Consider the following 22,008-nt stretch of genomic DNA (forward strand, 5'->3'; position numbering starts at 1 on the left):
AGATAGAATCAGAAACAACAGCACAGACTTTAGTGCTCTCAGATTTGCTTTGACTTCACAGCAGTAAATAAGAAGTGTGGTTTTCCTCAGTGACCTCGGTGACTGCAGCAGAGCCGTGACTGACCACTGACACAGTTTGAAGCTTTTTCCACGCTCTGCATTATGTGTGGCACTGCTGTTTCATAATGAATCTGTAAAAACATTGCTTCCAGTCAATAATACAATTTTTCTTTCATATTTCCTGCAGAGGAACTATATTCTTGCCGGATTTAATCTACCCAGGGTCTTATTTAGATGTGATATAGTATGTACGTATATTTCAAATTGTGCATCCTTACTCTTCGTCTGTCTTTTGTTTTCTTTCTGTCTGACTGTGTCTTGTGTTCAAGTTAACTCCTGCAGTGACCCCGGACATACAGGCGGTCATCAGAAGTATCTCCTGCAGCAAAGCGTCTGACCCACAGAGGCCTGATGAAGAGACAGGAGACACCGTGACATCCTGAGCACAGAGGAGCTGTTCTCCAACATGCGCCTGCAAAGCAGCGTGGAAAATGCACAAATTCACTGAGGAGAACTTGTTCCGTGTAGAAGGCAGATGATAAATAAATCCCATGAGCAATTATTCTTGGGAAATATCATGTCCATGCGTGTATGGCGTTACCCAGTCGCATCCCAGTATGTTTTACACATATCTTTGTCAACTTCTTCATGTCACTGAAAGGGAAAATGTTTTAAAAGATGTCCTCATCCATATCCAAGTCTTTTAACTGATTAGTACATTGCCTCCTTTTTGTTGTCTTTGTTTTTTGTTTCAATCCCTTTGCTCTGCAGTTTTTCTAATTTAATTTTACACCTCATTGATACATTTTAAAGTATTATACAATGTTGTTATCTCTACCATTGTGGAATGAATTTTGTTCATGCTGTCTCTTTGTTCCTAATGTTGGATAATACAGTTTATCAAACATATTGTTTGTTCTGTTTAATGCACTTTGCTTGAAGTTTAATACGATATAATAATACTGAACTTTGTTTGAAGTTAAGTGTTGAATAATAAAAACAAACTTGAACTCTATCAACCCAGACACATGCTCAGAATGGAGCGATTACATCAGAGGAGTGACTTTACATTTCCCCCTTTCCTCCACTAGGGGCAATGTTGCATTTAGAAGCGGGTTTCCTCTGAGCAAAGATATCAAAGATGAAAAAGATTCGATGCGATGGAGGAAAAAAGCCTGAAAAACACCACGTCATACTAATTAATTTCATTAAAAACATCCATTATATGTTTTATTCCATGTGTTTGATAAGAACAAAGCAGAAATAATCACAAAAACGTCAAGGAAACGTGATTGTTGTGATGTATCTGGTCGTCGGGCTTCGAACCGGAAGCAGCCCGCTGCCGACCGGAAACCAGCCTGTAGGCGGTGACTCCTCTTGTCTCCTCCGTCATCTTCGAGCCTGTGAGATAAACAGCTAGCTTGATGTTTTGTAGCCTCCTCGTTAGCCGGAAACTCGAATGCTTTCTCTTTCGTTAGATTCCTGTTGAAAAACCACACGAATTACAGTCAGTTAGATATTTAAAAAGCCAATTTTTCACTCCAGCTGATCCAGGACTTTCATCCGGTTGTTTTCCTGCCAGGAAATTACATAACAATGTGGAGCTAAACCGAAGAATTAGCTTAAAACCTCGTCTTGTTTTTAAATAACACGTCTTTCTGGAACCAGGAGCTGAGTTATATGAGACGATGGGAATCAACAGGATCTACATCAGCATCGGGTACGCCACCTTCGGGGCCCTGATGGGTCTGTCGGCTTTCCTGGTGTGGAACATCGCCTACAAGCAGCCGTGGACGGCAGCCATGGGAGGCCTGTCAGGTACCTACACAATAACACACAACAACATGGAGAGAAGTGTCTCATGTGTGGGTTTCTTCTGTGTCTAATGTCCATCATGTCATGAGTATCTTTATAACTCATGATTTAGTGTCTGTTCTGTATTAGTGTCAGTGTCAGCAGCTTGAATATCTGCTGCAAGGCCACTTTCATCTGTCAGTGACACAGAGAAATGGTCTCACTCAGTTATGATTATTTAAGGTAATAATAATGTGTTTCATACTAATACAGCTGATGTGAGGCTGGAGGAAGATGATAATCTGGTCTAATCTCTTGAGAAACTGACTCACACACCATGTAAACAAAGTCTCTGTGCTGTTTTGAAATGACGAAGCTTAAACTAGTTTATCTTTTCTGTCCTGTGAGTTATTAGCCCACATGTAAACCTATAAGCACAGTGTTAGTTGACATATCGCCATGGCTACATGTGTATATATAAATCTGCTACATTGTGTTTTATTCATGGATCAATGATTGACGTTATTGTTCCAGAAACTTTTTCTACTCGAAGCTTCTCATCTGAGCACATTTAGATGTTTTCTTTGTATTTTCTGGAGCTTCTTCTGGCATTTTCACAAACAAAACAATCAAGGAAATGGATTTATTTTTATGTGATTTAGTTTCAGATCCAGTATATAATATTAATAATTATAATTATAACTTTATTTGTATGGCACTTATCTAAACAATGTTACGCTGGGGCGCTAGCCTGAGTCCAGAACATGTGGACATGCTGACATTCTTACATCACAACACACATGTCTAACTGACGTTTGAGTTTGATTTTGAGCTGGACACCATTGTTTCTTATACTTTAAACATGTTGCACTTTGTTTAATATGCAGACCTAACCTTTTTTTATTTTGATAAGGGGTTAAATAGAAACTTTGATATATTTTTGAGTTGCCCTGCTGACTCAATTTATAAGCCCTGTTTTTTATTTATTTTTATCACGTTGGAGTTGCTGGTTTAAATCTACAGTTTTGCACTTTAATATTTTAGCCTTTGTTTAGTGCTGCATTATACGATGACATACAGTTTGTTGTCAAAATAAAATTAATTGAAATGAAATGGTCAATTTGATTTTTTTGGATGAAAATTAATCGTTTAGATTAATCGACTAATCGATAAAATAGTCGACGATTAATCAATAGAAAAGTAGTCGTTAGTGGCAGCCCTACTGTTGAGTCTAATTAAGATCCTAACTTAATGAGGTCAAGACCTTAAGTTTATAGCGAAACCCAACAGTTCCCCCAGTGATGGATCTATAATTGATTCTAAGTTAGAATAGGATCTCATTGCTGTGTGTGTGTTTGTGTCCTGACAGGAGTTCTGGCCGTCTGGGCGCTGGTCACACACATCATGTACCTGCAGGACTACTGGCGCACCTGGCTCAAGGGGCTCAAGTTCTTCATAGCGGTCGGCGTGCTCTTCTCCATCCTGTCGCTGACCACCCTCATCACCTTCCTCACCCTCGCCATCACAGAGAAGCAATGTAAGCCCCTCCCCTTCCTTTCTTCCTCATTCATAACGTGCGTCAGAGCAGAGGAAAGTATTCATCCCTTGACTTGTTTCCCGTCCCACAGCTCCCACTGACCCGAGGAGCCTCTACCTCTCCTCCGTCTGGAGCTTCCTGACTCTCAAGTGGGCCTTCCTCTTGGCCTTGTACTCGCACCGGTACCGCCAGGAGTTCGCGGACATCAGCATCCTCAGCGACTTCTAGTCCGGATGGATTTTATACACTCCGATGGACTTCCAGGGGTTTTAGAATTTCCGGCAGGAGCTGGTCAAAGAGCTTTTTGTAACAAAGAGGAGGAAAAAAACCCCAGACGTGGCTAGATTAAAAAAAGTCCTCTGACCTTTTTTCCCCACATGGAGATTCACCTGTTACTCTCGCTTAACAAGTTCTGTATTTGCATTGTAACCCGTTCTCCTACTTTTAATGACCCACATATTATATCCCTGTCGTCGTCATAAGTCGGAACCTCCGAAGAACGGAACTTATTTTTGCGTAACTTGCTGAAGGCTATTTATGAAGAGATTTTCAGAGAGATTTTATCTTTGGATGTGTCAATCTTAGAACAAAATATTATGTAAAAGGAAACCCCCTTCTATAACAGGTTTTTATTTCAATGAGCAGTTGTTAAAATGAAAGTTCTCTCAGAACCAAAACTAAAACCACTTACCTGAAGCCACGCGGATGAAGCTAAGTTGACAGTGTGTGTTTGGAGCGCTTGATTATTTTAACCCGTACAGGCGTTTTCATAACTCCGGCCCTGAACCACAGAATACTCACGTCTCCAGACTGTCTCTGTCTTTCAGTGTCTGTCTGATAGTCATCATCAATGAAGCAGTTTGAAGAATTTATATATTTTTTTAATTCAACCACTGATTGAAAAGGTTTCTCTCTCATTTGTAGCCTTTTAAAGATACTAACCCTGTTACAACCCTTTTTTCTTTCATTCGATTTGAAACGGTGGAGAAAAGGCATTCCTGTGGAATATTCTGCTTGTTCACCTTTTGTTCCACCAGGGGGAGCCCTGCTTTTTCCCTGTCTGCACTCCTGAGACATTCCTCCAGTCTAGAGAGATAAAATTGATTTAATAAATAAATGCACTTTCGTCTTTGGCCCCATTGTTTTGCACACAAATCCTGATACAATGGGCAAAATAAATAAAATGTTTTAAATGCTCTCATTTATGTCTCACCCTTTTTAATGATGAAATACACTATTTATACACTATGTATCATTAATGTTCCACCTGCTATGATTTGTGTAAGTTATACTAGGCTTTGTGAGTAGTTTGCTTCCGGGTGTAACGTTCGTTTGCCCTCTACCACAAAACATGTACATTTGTATTTTGTCGATGGGAGATTGAATGTGAGAAATCCACGTGTATAGAAACCAAACCCATTAAAGATGCATTTATTGTTAATTAAATCACGTTGTCTGCTGAGTTTTTTTTCAAGCTTTTCATACGCTCCACCTACAAGGTGAAAAAGGTCTTTAGTGATAAGAAATCAAACCAAGTTGTGTTGATACATATCTCAGCCAAATGCCTTCAGACTTCCTGCTTCAACAATAAGGTGCAGTGCTGTTTTCACAATTTTATTGTTATTAATTTGACATTAACCAGTGTTTTCAAACTGATATTTTTGTAATAGTGTTGAGACGGATGTGTAGGAATTTCACTTTAATTGTTTTATTGATAAACGCAGGTGAAGGCTGGTTTGTGGGAATCAATCTATAACCTATTGTCCATTGTGTTTTAGTTCCTATAATCCCTGTGCCCTGAGAATTAACCACTTCTAACAGTGTAGATGAAAGAATATGTTTTCAAGTTTAGATTTTCTTTATTTCTTATGATTAATAATTATTTTTTTACTGAAATATAAAACGAAGTAGACTTGATTTAATAAATAAAAATGTTTTTCTGCTTGTAAAAGTGAACGATTACTTGAGACAAAGTGAACTCATGCGTGTGCTTTTATTTACCTGCTGTTGATTAAATATTTTAGCAGCGATCCGACTTGTTGACTTGTCCTTCAAGGTCAGATTAGGATCTTCAATGAAAAAAAAAAAGGTTTTCTGAGGTCACTCAGACGAGGATTTAAAAATGTAATTCTTAAAAATGAGAGTCAGGGATAAATTGTATCTTACATATTTTTATGTTATTGAAGAAATGTAATGACGTTGCTGCCTTGACTTTGTTTAGGTGGTTTCAGCTTTGATACGAAACACGATGCAACACTTCAAATATATTTTATTAACACTGTTTCATTACATGCTATTTATGGTAATTCTTTTAATTTAATTAAATTAAACATAATGGCTTTAATATGCCTCTATATTCTTCAGCCATGCACGTCGACCGCCCACGTTATGTGATCGACAGGCCGGCGTATAACCTCCCCGACTTCGACAGAGAGTTTGACAAGAAGAGTCGACAGTTTCCTGTTGGCGAGAAAGTAAAGAAACTCTTCAGGTACAGAATTACAACAAACAGTCTCCTTTAAACCATAGAGCCCTGACACACACCCGGTGGGACCACGTATCTTTACAGGTTTCAGACCTCGGGTCATTTTCAGCAAATAACAAAAACCTTGTTAGAAGTCAGTGCTGCAGTATTTCCAGATAAATTGGCCTATTCGAAAAACCACCACAGCAAATGTCACTCTGATTGGTTTACTGCGTGTTTTACCTAAAACCCACCAATGATTAATGAAGAGATATCGTTCAGCACTTTTCAACCATGCACCTGCAAGTTTAATGGTGAAGAGAAGGCTGCAGGTTGCATATTTTTAGAGTTTTGGGTTCAACATGCAATAAAGTAATTATTATCATCTCCCATTTCCTTGGAAATCCAGGTATGCTTGCACCTGGGTGAATTGCTATAATGAGAAAGAATCTGCTCATTTGTAAAAAATGAAAATGTCCAATCAGATAATCTGTGTGCATAATACTGTTTCGACAATATGATTATCTTGACAATGCATGCTTAAAATAACATTAAAAAACTGCGTCCTCCGGTTTCTGTCGGTCACACAATCGCTTCTCCGCTGCCTTTAGATAGCGATGCAGCAACAATGCACCTGGCGACTCATTTAAAGACCGACCAAGTGCATTTGTCACTCAAACAACAGGAAAATATCAAATGTGTTGGTCTGAAAGTAACGATCTGAGTCAAGCTTTACACCCAGGGAGGGATTGAACCCAACGTCTGACATGAGAGTTGTGATCAGCAGTGAAGCGCCCTGCAGCTGTGACTCCACACAAAGTTTATACAAGAGTTTCACAGAAGCAACGAGAAAAAACCAGAGCTTTTCAAAGCGTTTCTCCGGTTTGTTTGTGTCAGATGCTCCGAGTCGAGACTGAGGCGCCTGTTGTTCCGACACCTGCCCGTCCTGAGCTGGCTGCCCAAGTACAAAGCAAAAGACCACCTGCTGTGTGATGTCATCAGCGGGGTCAGCGCCGGCACCATCCAGGTTCCCCAAGGTCACTCAATCCTCTTCTTTCTGCTGATGCGTCTGTGTAGTACCTGTCCACCGCTGCTAGTTGCAGTCTCTCTACCTCCTTGTGATTTATTCGACAGTGATAAAAAGGTTTCTGTTCTCTGCAGGCATGGCGTTCGCCCTCCTGGCAAATCTCCCTCCCGTCAACGGCCTCTACTCTTCCTTCTTCCCCCTCATCCCGTATTTCTTCATGGGCACCGCTCACCAGATGGTCCCGGGTAAATCACAGTGATTTATCTGCTGCGATTCGGTGGGATGACAGTGATAAGTTGCCCGAGCTGCACAATGCAGATCAGCTGCACTCGGCCCGACTCGGCCCTGTTTCGATGTGACATCACCGCTCTCTCTGTGTTCAGGTACTTTCGCCGTCCTCAGCATTATGGTGGGAATCGTGTGTCTTCAGCTGGCCCCTGAATCGGACTTCAGTCATTTCAACGCCACCCTGAACGCCACAGTGGTGGACACGGACAGGATGAATGAGGTTCGTCTGGGGATATCTGGAACTCTGGCCTGCCTCACCGCAATCATACAGGTATGTGTTCCCATCAGAGGCTTTCAAACTGAAGCAAAAGAGGAATCAGTTCCATCTAAAATCGTCTCCTCAATCAATCAATCAATCATATTTTATTTGTAAAGCCCATATTCACAAATCACAATTCGTCTCATAGGGCTTTAACATGGTGAGACATCCTCTGTCCTTAACCCTCAGTAAAAGTAAGGACAAATCTACTAAAAACCCTTTTAACAGGTAAAAATACATAGAAACCTCAGAGAGACACATGTGAGGATCCCTCTCCCAGGACGGACACAAGTGCAATAGATGTCAAGTGTAGGAAAACTTCATCAAGATTAAAGTTTTTAGCAGCATCGATGAGGGTAAACATTTTCCAATACTATATGTCACGCAGTCCTGCTGCAATCATAATCTCTGGTCAGCAGCCAGCAAGATCACGATCCAGCTTCAAGATGGGATCCACTAAGGTCCACAGTCATTGTCCACTGGCGCCAGTTGGGATCCATCATCAGCCGCCGCCTCGGTCGTGGTCCACCACCATCCGATGCCAACGCGACAAAGGATCCTCCATTACCACTGCACTCTTGTCCACACAGATCGGCTTTGGCTTCATGCAGTTTGGGTTCGTTGCCATCTATCTGTCGGAGTCCTTCGTCCGAGGCTTCATGACGGCTGCAGGGTTACAGATCCTCATCTCCGTGCTCAAGTACATCTTTGGTATCAAAGTGCCGCCGTACAGTGGCCCCCTGGCTGTGGTCTATGTGAGTATGTGTTGCACAGAGAATAAAAGACAATCAAAATGGCTTCTCTGTAATATGTAATTGTCATTGTTTGCCACAGACTCTCAGAGATATCGCAGCCGGCCTTGCTGATACCAACATAGCGTCGTTGGTCTTTGCTCTGGTCAGCAGCGTGGTTCTGATTGTCGTCAAGGAGCTGAGCGTGCGTTACCGCCACAAACTGCCCTTCCCCGTCCCCATGGAGATCGTTATTGTAAGTAATATATAGTGTGTTCATTTCTCCAAGGACCCAAAAAGTGCTTCTCCTCAGTTTGTGTTCGGTTTCATCATCTGGGTCCATCAATATGAAGGTGATGGTTGTTTCTGCCTCCTCCGGTTCAGGTGCTGGTGGCCACGGCCGTCTCGGGCCCTCTGCAGCTTCCTGAGCTCTACCACATGGACATCGTGGGAGAAATCCCTTTGGGGTAAAACACACATCAGCAAACTCCTGATCAAATGGCTGTTTCCGTGACAATCCATCTTTACTTTCCAGATTCCCGTCTCCAACCCTCCCGACAGTGAGTCAGTGGCAGGAGATGCTGAGCACGGCGTTCTCCCTGGCGATAGTCGGGTATGTCATCAACCTGGCGATGGGCAGGACTCTGGCGGCCAAGCACGGCTATGATGTGGATCCCAACCAGGTAGAAGAAAAACCCACCATCTCTTTTGGTAGATCATTAAAAACAAAATGAATGAAAGGTTGCACGTTGCTCTACAGGAAATGTTGGCGCTTGGCTGCAGCAATTTCCTCGGGTCCTTCTTTAAGATCCACGTGATCTGCTGCGCACTGTCTGTGACCCTGGCTGTGGACAACGCCGGGGGGACATCACAGGTGAGAGCCGGCAGATTCTACTGGTCACTTGTAAATCCCTACATGGTCTGGATCCGCTTTGTACTTCAAAACTTTACTCCAACATCACAGGATCAAAAAATGAATAACAAGTCCCACGATCCAGGTTTAAAATAAACTGGCCCCATGGTATTAAGGTCGTAGCTTCGACAAACTCCACCTCAACATCAAATCTGCAGAATCAGCTCCACATTTTAAAAAGCAGTTATGAACTCACTTGTATTGGAAGACATTTATTTTGTTTTTTTAATAAATTAGTGTTTTATTTTTGTTCTTTTATCTGTTTGGTTTTTGCATTTGCTGAGTTTTATCTGACTTTTCTATGATTTCCTAACTTTGCTCACTGACTCTGTTCTTTAAAAGCTTTATAGAAATGTCATCTTTAAATTAACATGGAACAGTAATTCAATGAAGACAAGTATAAAATATGTCAAATTACCAACTACCGCTCACATGTTTCCTCCCGTAGTTTGCGAGTCTGTGTGTGATGCTGGTTGTCATGGTTACCATGCTTGCATTGGGAGCCTTCCTGAAACCACTTCCCAAAGTAGGTGTGACATTATCACCCTTGAAACATTATACACAAAACAGTTTTGAAAAATGGCATTGTGGTTAATTAATTTGTGTTTGTCTTCTCAGTCGGTGCTCGGAGCTCTGATCGCCGTCAACCTGAAGAACACGCTCCTGCAGCTCTCAGATCCCTACTACCTGTGGAAGAAGAGCAAGTTGGACTGTGTAAGTTAAACATGTTGGTTGTTTGCATTGTTGCAACACAAAACAATATGTTTTATTATCCTCACTGGATTGTTCTCTCTCTCTCCCAGTGTGTGTGGGTTGTGTCGTTCTTGGCCACCTTCTTTCTCAGCCTCCCGTACGGAGTCGCCATCGGGGTCGGGTTCTCCATCCTGGTCGTGATATTCAAGACACAGTTGTAAGTAATCTCCATAAAAAAGGTTATGTAATTGAACCAACAATTAATAGTACAATGAAGCAGAGTAAATATTAAGGGAAGATTTATTTAATTACTTTGTTCCTTGAAGTCGTAACGGTTCGGCAATGGTCCAGATTATGGATACAGATATCTACATAAATCCAAAGGTGTACACGAAGGTATTTAAACTATTCTTTTCATATTTAATTCAATATATATATAATGTAGGTGATCTGCACTTAACGGTTTTGTAATAAATCCACAGGTCAGGCCAATAACGGGGGTGAAAATAGTCAACTACTGTTCACCGCTCTATTTTGCAAATGCTGAGATGTTTCGGCAGAGGGTCGTTAAAAAGGTGCCGTGAGTTAATGACCTTTCTCTGCTGCTGTTCACGATTCAGCAGGTTTGAATTGAATCTTTACACAGGCATGTTTGTGTCTAGACCGGACTGGACCCCGGCAAACTGATTCTGGCCAAGCGGAAGTTCTTAGAGAAGGAGATGAAGGAAAAAGTAGAAACGGAGAAGAAGGACCAGAAGGACAAGGAGACGAGGAGGAGGAAGCCGAGCTCGCTGGTGACCATGAAGGTTCAGGTGGGACCAGGAGCAGAAACAACACCTTTTCACATTTCATATTCAAACTGTGAATTGCTCCACCTGTGACCTTCCTCTTTGTGTTTCCTCCACAGACCATATCTCGGCTCGAGCTGCAGAACGACTTTGATATGAGCGATGGCAGCGTCAGCTCACCTGAGACTCCCACCAGCTTCGTCAACTTCCAGTGCAGTGACATTGAACTGGGCGAGCAGAGGTCTGACCAGGAGCCGCCCAGTCCCAGTGCCGTGACCCTGGAGTCCCAGCCCATGCCCTTCCACACCCTGGTCCTGGACCTGGCCGGCGTCTGCTTCATCGATCTCATGGGAATCAACGTGCTGATAAAGGTCATAATCTTGTTTTAGGCAGCACCGACACATTGACTATGAGAATAAGAGGTTTGATATAATACAGTTTTAGGATCTGTAGTTTAAGACAGTTCAGTTGAAGACTGAGAATTGAGCGGAGATAAATGTATTATTAATATATTTTCACAGCATGGTATCACAGACTTACACAAGCATTACTGCATTGGTAAATGTAATTTTACAAGTTTTAGGCAGATGAGAGCTTGAAACTGACTTTTTAAATAATTTTCTTTATTAGTGTAGGCAACTGTTTATATTGAATTAACTCAAACTAACCTTACAGTACATTATTTCTCATCCTGTGACAAGAGAACACAGGAAAAGAAGAGAAACATCTACATTACATAGACAAAATATAATTATGTATATTTCCTTGATCGTAAAAGGCTGTAAAAAGTTTTAATATTATAAAACTTTGTGGAGGCAAAAGAATCTTTGATTTTGGAGGATAAGTGTCCTGATTTGACCTTTTATGATTCTTTGGATACAGATGTAGTTTTTCTCGAATGTTGATCAACAACCTTCTGTCTTTTTATTTCCCCTCAGATGAACTCAAGCTATTCGATGCTGGGGATCAAACTGTACCTGGCGAATGTTCAAGGTAAAATCTCAACTCAGAGTTTTTCTCTTTGTAAACATATAAATAGATCTATCCTTGTATTTGTCTTTATATCGAATGAACATAAGTCAGAGTTAGTTTGGTCGTGTGCAGCTCTCTGTGTGAACCTGCTGTCTGTCCTCCTGCAGCTCAGGTGCAGGAGGAGCTGGAGGCCGGAGGAGCGTTTGATGACGGAAACATCGCCCGCGGTAATCTCTTCCTCTCCGTCCACGACGCCGTCCTGTTTGCTCAACACGCCACTGGAGAGAGGCGCGTCTCCCTAAAGGTCGGCCCCAGCTGAATAAAATAACTTTATCATACAAATCCTTTTTCCACAACATCACAAACAAACACCTGCTGCTCGGAGGTTTCAGCTCTGGGCCACGGGGAGAGATTAAGACGAATGTAATACACTGATTTATTCTCTGAGAGGGAAACTCCTCTATTCAGTGCGGCCTCGGTCGCCTTATCTGCTTGGACGAGGGTCAACAGAAGAATATCACGAGCTGCAAGTTACACCAAGGTCAGGCCACATATCGAGTGCTGCCGAGTGCAGACGACAAGCAGGTTACAAACATGTGTCACAGCTTTGAACTGGGAAATAAAGCAGCTTTAGTGGCAAAGTTTAAAAATACGACTATTCCCATCTAGTCACATCTATTTTGTATAATATAACACTGTGTATGTGCTGGTTTTATTCTAATTGTGTCCGTTGTTGGCTGCAGGGAGAAGGAGATGAATTCCCCGTTGGTGTCTATGGGGAGTTTGATTTGGAACAGGTATGTACTTGTTTGCCTGTTCAGGCCGATACACTGTAAAATGACAGTAACTTCCTTTTTATCTTATTATTATTTATTTATCACTCTGTTCTGTAACTAACGGTACTTTCATCTCTTTAGGAAATGTTCTGAGCTTCGCTGGAGATGAGCAGAAGAAACACGACACAAATACCAACAATAATCGTCTGTGTCAGTGTAATTTACGCAAATGTATTGTCACCCCAAATATGTCCTGCGTGCATGGATTGTTTCTTTTGCTGACTGTCAATTATCCAAATACATTTTTTGTTATGTACATTGTGGTTGTGCAGAGTAATCAGTACTAGACTCGGCTGACAGGGGGTGGTACACACCAACACAACAGACCAGTAAGTGCTGAGCAGATAATGAGGGGGAGCTCTGAGTCCCAGCTCAGCCACCCCCTCACAACTACTAGGGGGGGGGCCTGCTGACTGGGCAGTCACACAGGAGCAGGCCTGTAATTAACTGGGAGCGGGCCTGGCCTCAGCTGAGGGTCCGCAGCCAGCTGAGCAGTTTGGTCGAGTCCCCGTGGAGGAGAAGGCGTCGAGAAAAGGGCTAAACACAAATGAAAGGAGGAATTTCGAAGAGTCAGCAGTTTCGTGGCTTTGTTGTGTTCCCAAAACTCTATTAAACCAACACATTCTGCATCACTGTCCACACGGAGGAGTGAGGTCACCACAACCAGAGTCACACCTGTAGTCGTCTCTGGTTGTCACGGTGCAGTGAGAAGGAGAAACACCGTGGGCTCTACCAAGTTGTGTTTGTGTAGCAGGTGTGCGTCAGGGCCTGTGGTGTGTAGCCGCCTGCTGACGGTGGCCTTGGTGTGTGTGCGATGCATGAATGGATTTATGAAGCTATTAAGAAATCATCCTAAGGTATCCTGGCACACATCTGCTGCTCGGCTCCCCTTCGTCTCCGCAGCAATTTGGCTCCACCAGTGATTACAAGGTTTCTGTGGCCATCAGCTTTAATTTGGAGCTCTGGGAAAGTCTCTCATTGGTTTTGCGTGTCTGTGTGTGTGTGTGTGTGAGTGTGTGTGTGTGTGAGAGAGAGAGAGAGGGAGAATGTTTGTGTTTAATTTCACCTCTTGCAGCTCATCCCTCTCTTTCTTTTCTACCTCTTTGTTTGTCAAACCGTCTGTGAACAGCTTTTGCTCGAGTCTGATTTACTTAATATGAATCTGGGAAATTGAAATTTGAAATAATTTGTTTAACAATCTTCTTTTGACATCGCATGAGCTCTTATGGCATTTTGTCCTTATCTTTGAATGTTTAAAAGTATAAAAAAGAGTTTTACTATCTCGTAAGCTACACACAAGTATCTACACACTGAAAACTACTTATAAGCAGGTTTTGACAATGAAATGTGACAAATCAAGTTTTCATATTAAAGATCACCTACTCATAGATATCACATCCCTGAACAAGATCCATAAACTATTTCCTGGGATAACCATGAGAATATAGAGAAATTTTCAATAACACTGCTCACATCTGTAAACCCCCCCTCTGTTACGTCCCTGCCTCTCATTACATGGTGCGCTGCTTCTTATTATTCTCATTTATCTAAATTCACTTTCAGCTTTTGCCTATTTAGCTTTATTTTTTTAATTTGACTCTCTGGATATTATGTTATGTTATTGTCCCTTATCAGCAGAGCTGTAGGTCGAGAACCAGCCGAACCTTAGTGGAGGTCGGCCGGTGATTACATTGAATTATGAAACGCTTGGAGCTAAGCTTCTCAATCCACGTAATTGCAAGTTCACATAAAAATTAATTTTACACCCCTTGCACATTCATTGACCATGATGGTTTAATTAACAAGGTCCCTTTTAGAAATTTGAGACGGGGAGATTTATGTATTAAATTTGTTTACACGCCCAGTGGTTTCTTACTATTGAGACTAATTGCCCCCCCCCCCCCCCCCTATTGAGTCACGATGCCCTGTCGTTTAGTGCTCGCCCGCTTTTATGAAGCGCCGCCCCGGAGACAATATTCAGCTCTGACCTTTCAGAATAAAGATTTCAATTGTGAACGCCATAATAAAGAGCCAGGAAGCCAAATTTTATTAAAAGACTCTTCCTCAAATATGCGGAGGGGTTGTAAGTGTCAGCCGAGGAAGTGAGGATGATGTAGAGCGACCCAAACCACTCCTGGAAATTTGAATAATGGCTCTTTGACATTGATCAAGTGACGGCAGTTAGCGCTTTGCATATGCATTTTACAGACCCGTGTTTGGGGCTCTACTCTGCTTCATTAACACACCGCTCTGCAGCCGGAGAATCATAAATCTTGATCGTTCGATGTCAGCAGATTGTCCTCGGACAGGGTTTGTTCACCGAGTCCACGAGGGCAAATCTGACCACTGATAACTGTTATTAATTCAGGTTGTGTATTGTCTCATTCCTGCAGTTCAACGGCAATTAAATGCACCAACAATGGAGCGTCCTCTGGTGATTAATTAAGGCTTGAAATTATTGAGTCTGCATCTCTGACTAGACGATGGTAAATTATTTACGGTTAAATGAAGCCCCAGCTCCAGGTCTGATGAGAGGAAACCACTCAACCTGCTGCCAGTTCTGTTTTCCTCTTCAGCTCTTTTCTTTCACGCAACCATTTTTGCATTAAAAGTCCATCGCTATTATAAACTTTACTATATGTATGATGATGATGTGAACTACAAACAGCCAGAGGCAGAAACTGAGAACCCTTTAAGGTTGGTGTTTTCTTAATGTCAGGAGGAGGAGGGAATTAATTTAAACTTCATATAAACAGTATCACAATCCAGAGCTGAAGGAAGAAGATAAAACAGTGGAAAGATAAACAACGTTCACTTTCCCTCTGAACATGGCATCGAGACAAAGGTGGATTTGCAGCTCTGGTGTCGGACAGATACGCCCGTCATCAGTGCAGCGTTTTATCTTCCCATCATCTCATTAAACAGAGCGGCAGGTTCTGTTTGCTCTCCTGTCTTCTTATTAGATGGAAGCTGCAGATAGCGGCTCCTCACTGAGCCATTCCATACCAGCAGGGAAATTAGACAAGACAATGCAAAACAGCGCAGTGTGGTGCAACACTGAGGGAACTCATTAGAGGAGTGCAGCGAGGGAGGAAACCACAGGATGCTCTGCAACATGTCATCGGGGGTGTTGTGAGTGTTATTACACAATCACAATTTGATAGCTCGTGCACAATTGCTTTATTAATTTTGAGAGATAAACTCACAGGAAGGAGGACGTAAACGAGGGAAAAGCTTTGCTGCAGCGGGAAGAATCAGACTTCTATTGATGTGTTCTCAGATTTCATATTTCCAAGGAAGGATTGTCCTGTGGTGGTTAGTGTTGTGGCCTCACAGGTTGCTGGTTTGAATCTCCACGTGTCTCTGTGGGTTATTCTCCAGCTTCCTCTCAGTCCAGAGTAGGGTTGCAAAATTCCAGGAATATTCAAAGTTGGAAACTGTCCATGGGAATTAATAGTCCAGGCAAAGTAGCGTTTTACATCCGACTAATTGTAAAAGAATTTTTTTCAGCATAGATCATTTCTATGAGGTGTCCAGAACAACAGACTAAAAGTCCTAAGAAATCCTAGTTGAGGAAATATGTTTAATTCTCATCAATGTGTGCCAATAAGGCCCGGCAACAATACACCCCAAAAAGACTATTTTTTTCCTTTACTCCAATCAAAATAAAACTTTACACAATGAAAATAACCATGAAACGTAACATTTTTTGTATTACAAGTTTCTTTTGAAATGAATTTGACAAGCACATGAGCTCCACACTTATTGAATATGTATTACAAATACATACATAAATTCATTTTCAAAGAAACTTGTAATACAAAAAATGTTACGGTTCATGGTTACTTTCATTGTGTAAAGTTTCATTTTGATAGGAGTAAAGGAAAAAAATAGTCTTTTTGGGGTGTATTGTTGCCGGGCCTTATATGCACACATTGATGAGAATTAAAAATATTTCCTCAACTAGGATTTCTTAGGACTTTTAGTATGTTGTTCTGGACACCTCATAGAAATAATCTATGCTGAAAAAAATTCTTTTACAATTACTTCTATTTTTGGCTCCAAAATGGGCTACTTTGCCTGGACTATAATGGGAATTAACGGGAATATACGGGAATTAACGGGAATTAACGGGAATTAACGGGAATAAACGGGAATAAACTGGAAATGTTGTAGGTAATTTATACTAACTGTATTTACCTTGTCATATACAGACATAAATATAAACATTTTGTTTTGTCATAGGCTGATTTGAGCCCTGAGGAAACTTTGGGCACTTGACTAAATGCTTCTGCATCTTAGTGTCATTCTTAACATAGGTCTTTGCACAGTATTTGCAAATGTACACAGCCTTTCCTTCTACATTGGATGGGCTGAAATGTCTCCACACATGAGATAGTGCACGTGGCATTGTTCTGTAGAATAAGATGAGAAAAAAGTTTGTAAACAAAAACACTAATGCAGTGCCAGAGATATAAAGAGTTAGCCAAACAATTGGAATCGTCTGTAAACATCTTTTACAATTGATGGATAAATTAATGGCAATAGGCACTTTCTGCCCCTTTGCAACCCTAGTCCAGAGGCATGCAGACTGTGGAGCTCGTGCACAGCCCTGGGCCCGGTGCACGTTGGCTGTGAACGACCTCTTGAAAACAGCTCCTCTGCAGCTTCGTGCTCACACACTGACAAACACCATTAAAGTCCCACTTGAAGAAGAGAGACTTTGGGAACAGAGACCAGCTGAGTCTGACTGTCTTCAATCGCTTTAAGATTGCGCCGGCAGACACCATTAGTTAAATTAACCTCTGCTTCAGAGTCATTAGCACAAACATTAGCAAACTAACTTTTCTGAGAGCTCTACATGAAAGAGGCCCACAGAGGTTTCCACTCATTAACCTCCAAACACACGACGATAAGAGAGGGAGAGAGAGAGAATAAGGGAGAGATGGAGAAAAGACAAAACTCCTGGACTTGACTCTCAGTGGAAAACGTTCCTCAGACATGTTTGTTTGCTCTGTTGTTGTGAGTCGTCCCCTGAGGATTCGCTGCTGGTCTCTGGTGCAGAGGAAACTCACCTGTTTGAAGCTCACAGGAGAAATCTGCAGGCTTTTATCTCCACAGATAGGAAATCAAACAGACAGATTTCTTTTTACAGATTTTTGCTTTAACTCTCATCGTCACCAGGGGAATTTAACCGTGGTTGTGTGTCTGGTTTATTAACTATTTTTAATTAAGAGCTCAGAGTCATTGGCTGCGTGGAGATTGTGAAACAAAATGATAAAACAGGATGAGTCCTCTCTCTTCTTCTGGTCTTCAGGTATTTCCATGTATGTTGCAGTATTTACCTTCATCCTCACCTGCATTTTTACTTTTCGTAGAAGAGTCCGAAACAAAAAAGATTTAAAACGTAAAACTATATTTCTAAGTGAGGTTGCATCGGAGAAACCAAACGTTACTGAGAAGAAACCTGAACGTGTTTTCAATAGTAACGTATTTTAACACACGTGTTGCACATTGACGTTCATGCAGGTGCCCGAGACATTACACTTGTGTCTTTGGGCATTTAGGAGTATGAAGCGCTTTCCTGTTATGTGATGAGACAAGGTGTAAATGTTCATTATCACATTAACAACAGCACTTAATTCTTCCACCAAGGCCCGACAGTCCCTTTAAATTAATAGAAGCTGCGCCAAATTTCACACATTCATCGACATCAGTGCCTTTTAAGTTTTTTTTTAATGAATTCCATGAATTATTACCTAGAAAATGATGAAAATGTTGACAAAGGTCGTATCTCTGACCCACGTCTCATCCTCAGATCCAGGTTTCATGCTAGTTTTTGTGTAACATTGCTTAAACACATTAAATCTAATAGCAATAGTTCCTGCCGCATTTCCTCCAGCTGAAATAATCACGTCTCCTCTCTTTTTTTGAATAATACATTTTACTGCTCTCTCTCTGTCTCTTTCAGCTTTTTACAATATATCATCCACACAATGATCCCCTCACATAATCCTCTGCTATTACAGCTCACAGGTTCATCATTGCCATTTAAACTCGCTCTTTAATCGAACCATTAAAGCAAAAGTATCACTCCACTCTTGTTGATTGTCTGCTGTAACGACCTGAGCCGAACAGAGGAGGGCACTGTGGCTTTGTCCCTGAACCCCCACACCCCCCCCCCCCAGAACCGCTCTTGTCTGATCAACCACCGAAAACTTTGAAGAAGTCTCCGATTCCCCCGAAGGATACCATGAAAGACAAAGTTGTGAAAGCAGGAGCTGAGGCGATTAAAATAAAAGGAAAAAAAAAAGAGAAGTCTGACTTTAAAAGAGCTGGTGTTGTGATCTTGTTTCCTGTGATCCATATGTATTGAGCAAACGGAGAGTGATGGCTGAGCCGGGGCCGCGGCGCCTCAGTGGCCCTGCAGATGAATGAAGATGCAAATGGAGGGAGGGGGAAGTTAAAGCCTTCAGTGGCACTAAGCACCCCCCCGAGAGGCCGCGGTGCAGAACACTCAGCCTCAGCACACGGAGGACGCGGCCCCTCCGTCTGAGGGTCCCCTCGGCACGCATCACCTCCCGTCCATCTACATCCTCATCCAGACGAACACTTGACTCCTCATGCCGAGCGCCGCCAATGACAACAGACAGATGTGGCCTCCTCGGAGAGCAGGGTTTGATAAGCTGCTCTGCAAACGGTTAAATAACCCAAAGAAACCACCCCGGTAAAAAGAAGGGAAGGAAAAAGGCCTATTTTACATGAGAATGGAAATGCCTGGAAACCATATCCTCACACGTCTGGCTGTAAATGTCAATTTCATGTCTTGCTCTATTCATCCATGACGTCTGTGATTGCTTCGACCCTTTTGCATGAGAATGGCCCGAAATGAACATTTGCCTATTCTGGCGCTCAGTGAATGAAATGCATCTTAAAGGACCAGGTTGTATCACGTGAGATGAGATTGTTCACTGTGCTGTGAAGTCCAGAAGTTACACGTTGCACCTAAACAGGCCGGAGGTGCTTTCTGCAGTTTCCCTCACCCGCTACCAGAGAAGCTTCCTGGTCGGGACCTGGGCGACGCTGAGGAGTGTCACCTCCATGATGCAGGCCCCATGTGGCGCCTTGTTTCTCTGAGTTATTCATGCAAACGGTACGCTGGCTTTCCTCTCCACTGGTTCCAGGAACACAGGTGAGCCCGCAGCAGGTGAACCTGTCACAGTCGGCACCTGCAGGATCCTCACAGCGGAGCAGGGGAACCGAAAGGACACGGGAAGTTTTGTCGTGAAGAGTTCTGCCGCCCGGGAGGTTCGCTGATGAAGGTGAAACACAATGTAGTCTGAAGACACACGGAGCGAAAAGACTAACTGTTACAACACAACGCTACTATAAATAGATATGACGCTCTGGTAGGGAAAGTTGCTTCCCATCAAAATAACAGTAAAACAAAAACATACATTTAAAAAGAAAATGCAGATACAAAAACATACCTTTAGCAAAATGATGGTTATTTTTTGTATTTGTCATATAATTAAATTAAAAGGAATATTCAAGACCATTCAGCGATTGAATGACTGTAGAGAAATCTATAATTTCCCATTAAATTTATTTACAAATCAAATTTTATTTATAAATTTGAATGATTTCAATACAAATTATTTACTGTAGTTAAATGGTATTTACATTTAGTTTAGAAAAAAATAATATTTGCCAAAAATATTTTATAGTGTATGTTTCTGTTTTTATCTTAAAGGGACTCTTACCTTTGTTGCATTTTTACACTTTTTTTGGATAAGGTTAAATTGGTATTAATAAGGTAATGACACTCTAAAATGCAAGACAGACCCACCAGGAGTAAAAACAAACAATTATTTCACTCTCATAATATTTAGTGAAAACTTCAACCAATAAAATTCTTCGGACCGAAGGATCTTATTGGCCGACAGACCTGTCTGTTTGCTGCATGGACATGCAGGTTTTCCGTCTGCTTCTTGTGGCGCAAATAAATGGTGCAAATAACCATTGAACTGAAAAATATATATGTGAATGTAAATGTATATAACTTACCGGTGCTTCTGAATCCGAATCCATTGCTTTGGTAAACAAAAACTCACGTGCGTGCGCGGAGGCAGTAGGTTGTAAGTCTGCTTGTAAATAAAGTTTCTTCAAAAAAACACCGCGGATGGGAACGAGGGGGTGGGGCATTGGAGGAAGGCGGGATGATTTGAATGTGCTGTAATTCTCAAATGCAACAAAGGTAAGAGTCCCTTTAAACGTGTAAAAGAAATAGATTTTCCTTTTGAAAATGAAACGCGATCAAATTGGTTGATGCACCAGAGTATTAATAAAAGTGCAAATCCAAAAGAACAATTATCGCAGCCTTACGAAACATCGTCATGTGTCATGTGTCAGATTATTAAAGTCATCATTACTTAATAAGTCAAAAATCCAATCCTCGGCCTTTTGTCCTTTCAGATCATTGCTCACGCGGCTTTGCTTTGCATTATAATTTGTTTAAATGTTGATTTATGAACTAATTGTCTGTAATTGCTGCTTAGTGCCACAGTTAATCCAGGCTGTCTGCCTCCTGGAGCACATGAGGCCACATTTGTATAATGAAGTAATTAGTTCAATTATGACGAAGAAACTGGGAATAGTGTAAGAAACCGTGAACAAGAAGCTAGAAAATACTCAGAGTGTCTTGCTATTGTTCTTATTAAACTTTGTCTCAGCAGAGTTAACGTGAAAACAGCCTCATGTAAGGAAATGCAAGGAAAAGAGTTGATCTGAATCATCTGAAACAGACATTTGGATTCTGTTCTGACATTTTCTGAACCTACATGGAGTTTTCTCAGCTCGCTAACAATCCTCGCTTCTACCTCACACCTTTAAAAACAGATACCCAGCTGCGAGTCTTCTATCTGGCTCCTGTGAGCCGCCAGCAGCTTCCATCACAACCAGCAGCTCTTCCATTGTCTGCCGGCGTTGTCATTGTTATTAGTCTTTTCGGGCGGAGGCATCGGCCAGGCCCCCGGGAAGCAGGCGGCAGGCTGGATAATTAGTTGTTCTCCGATGCCAGACGGGCACGTTGCCGTCACTTGGAGGGGAAATGGAAAGTGGCATCGCTATCACAGTAACACCGGAAACAACCTTTGGTGTGAGGGCCGGGTTCCAGCGCATCTGTCACACCAGTGGTCGTCTTCCCACTGGCAGGACTGGAACGCTCACCGGTCCAGCTCCACACAGCATGGATAATTACTTTATCGGAAACAGCATTATCACTGTCCTGTTTGTCCTGGTGTGGTGGAATCAATATGATTGAGTTTCTACATTGGTTCTTCTGCGGCTCACTGTGGACATCAGAAGTTTAGGCATTTACAAAGAATGCATGTGTTCCTTTACTTTGATTAAAAGCCCTAAACAGATAGTCTGACCTCCGAGTAGCTGCAAGTTAGCATCTCCAGTCTGGGTTTGGAAAGAAAGATGCCAGTGACCCTGGTTCTGTTGGAGATGAAGAGGAGGATGAAGAGGAGGATGAAGATGCCGGAGAGCAAGGTGCCACTGAGACCCAGCAGGACGCCGTACAAGACGAGCAGAGCTACGTCCAACTTCAGGTGCTTAGGCATTTTATTAATTTACCTATTAC

General features: G+C 42.1%; 2 protein-coding genes across 2 annotated transcripts; both read left to right on the forward strand.

Annotated features, from left to right (window-relative positions):
- The first annotated feature begins 1,459 nt into the window (after nt 1-1,459).
- slc48a1a (solute carrier family 48 member 1a) lies at nt 1,460-4,837 on the forward strand. Its single transcript, XM_061074946.1, has 3 exons — nt 1,460-1,878; nt 3,224-3,391; nt 3,483-4,837. Exons 1-3 carry the CDS (start codon nt 1,749-1,751, stop codon nt 3,617-3,619), a joined length of 435 nt encoding a protein of 144 aa, XP_060930929.1. The 5' UTR covers nt 1,460-1,748; the 3' UTR covers nt 3,620-4,837.
- A 920-nt stretch (nt 4,838-5,757) lies between these two features.
- LOC133004633 (solute carrier family 26 member 9-like) lies at nt 5,758-12,455 on the forward strand. Its single transcript, XM_061074108.1, has 21 exons — nt 5,758-5,882; nt 6,753-6,892; nt 7,017-7,127; nt 7,266-7,441; nt 8,020-8,184; nt 8,264-8,416; nt 8,545-8,627; nt 8,696-8,843; nt 8,921-9,034; nt 9,522-9,599; nt 9,692-9,787; nt 9,877-9,983; nt 10,093-10,162; nt 10,249-10,341; nt 10,429-10,578; nt 10,674-10,925; nt 11,493-11,547; nt 11,694-11,830; nt 11,995-12,111; nt 12,270-12,323; nt 12,444-12,455. Exons 1-21 carry the CDS (start codon nt 5,758-5,760, stop codon nt 12,453-12,455), a joined length of 2,436 nt encoding a protein of 811 aa, XP_060930091.1.
- The last annotated feature ends 9,553 nt before the right edge of the window (nt 12,456-22,008 follow it).

Source organism: Limanda limanda, chromosome 7 (genome assembly GCF_963576545.1).
Source record: "Limanda limanda chromosome 7, fLimLim1.1, whole genome shotgun sequence".
Taxonomy (NCBI): Eukaryota; Metazoa; Chordata; class Actinopteri; order Pleuronectiformes; family Pleuronectidae; genus Limanda; species Limanda limanda.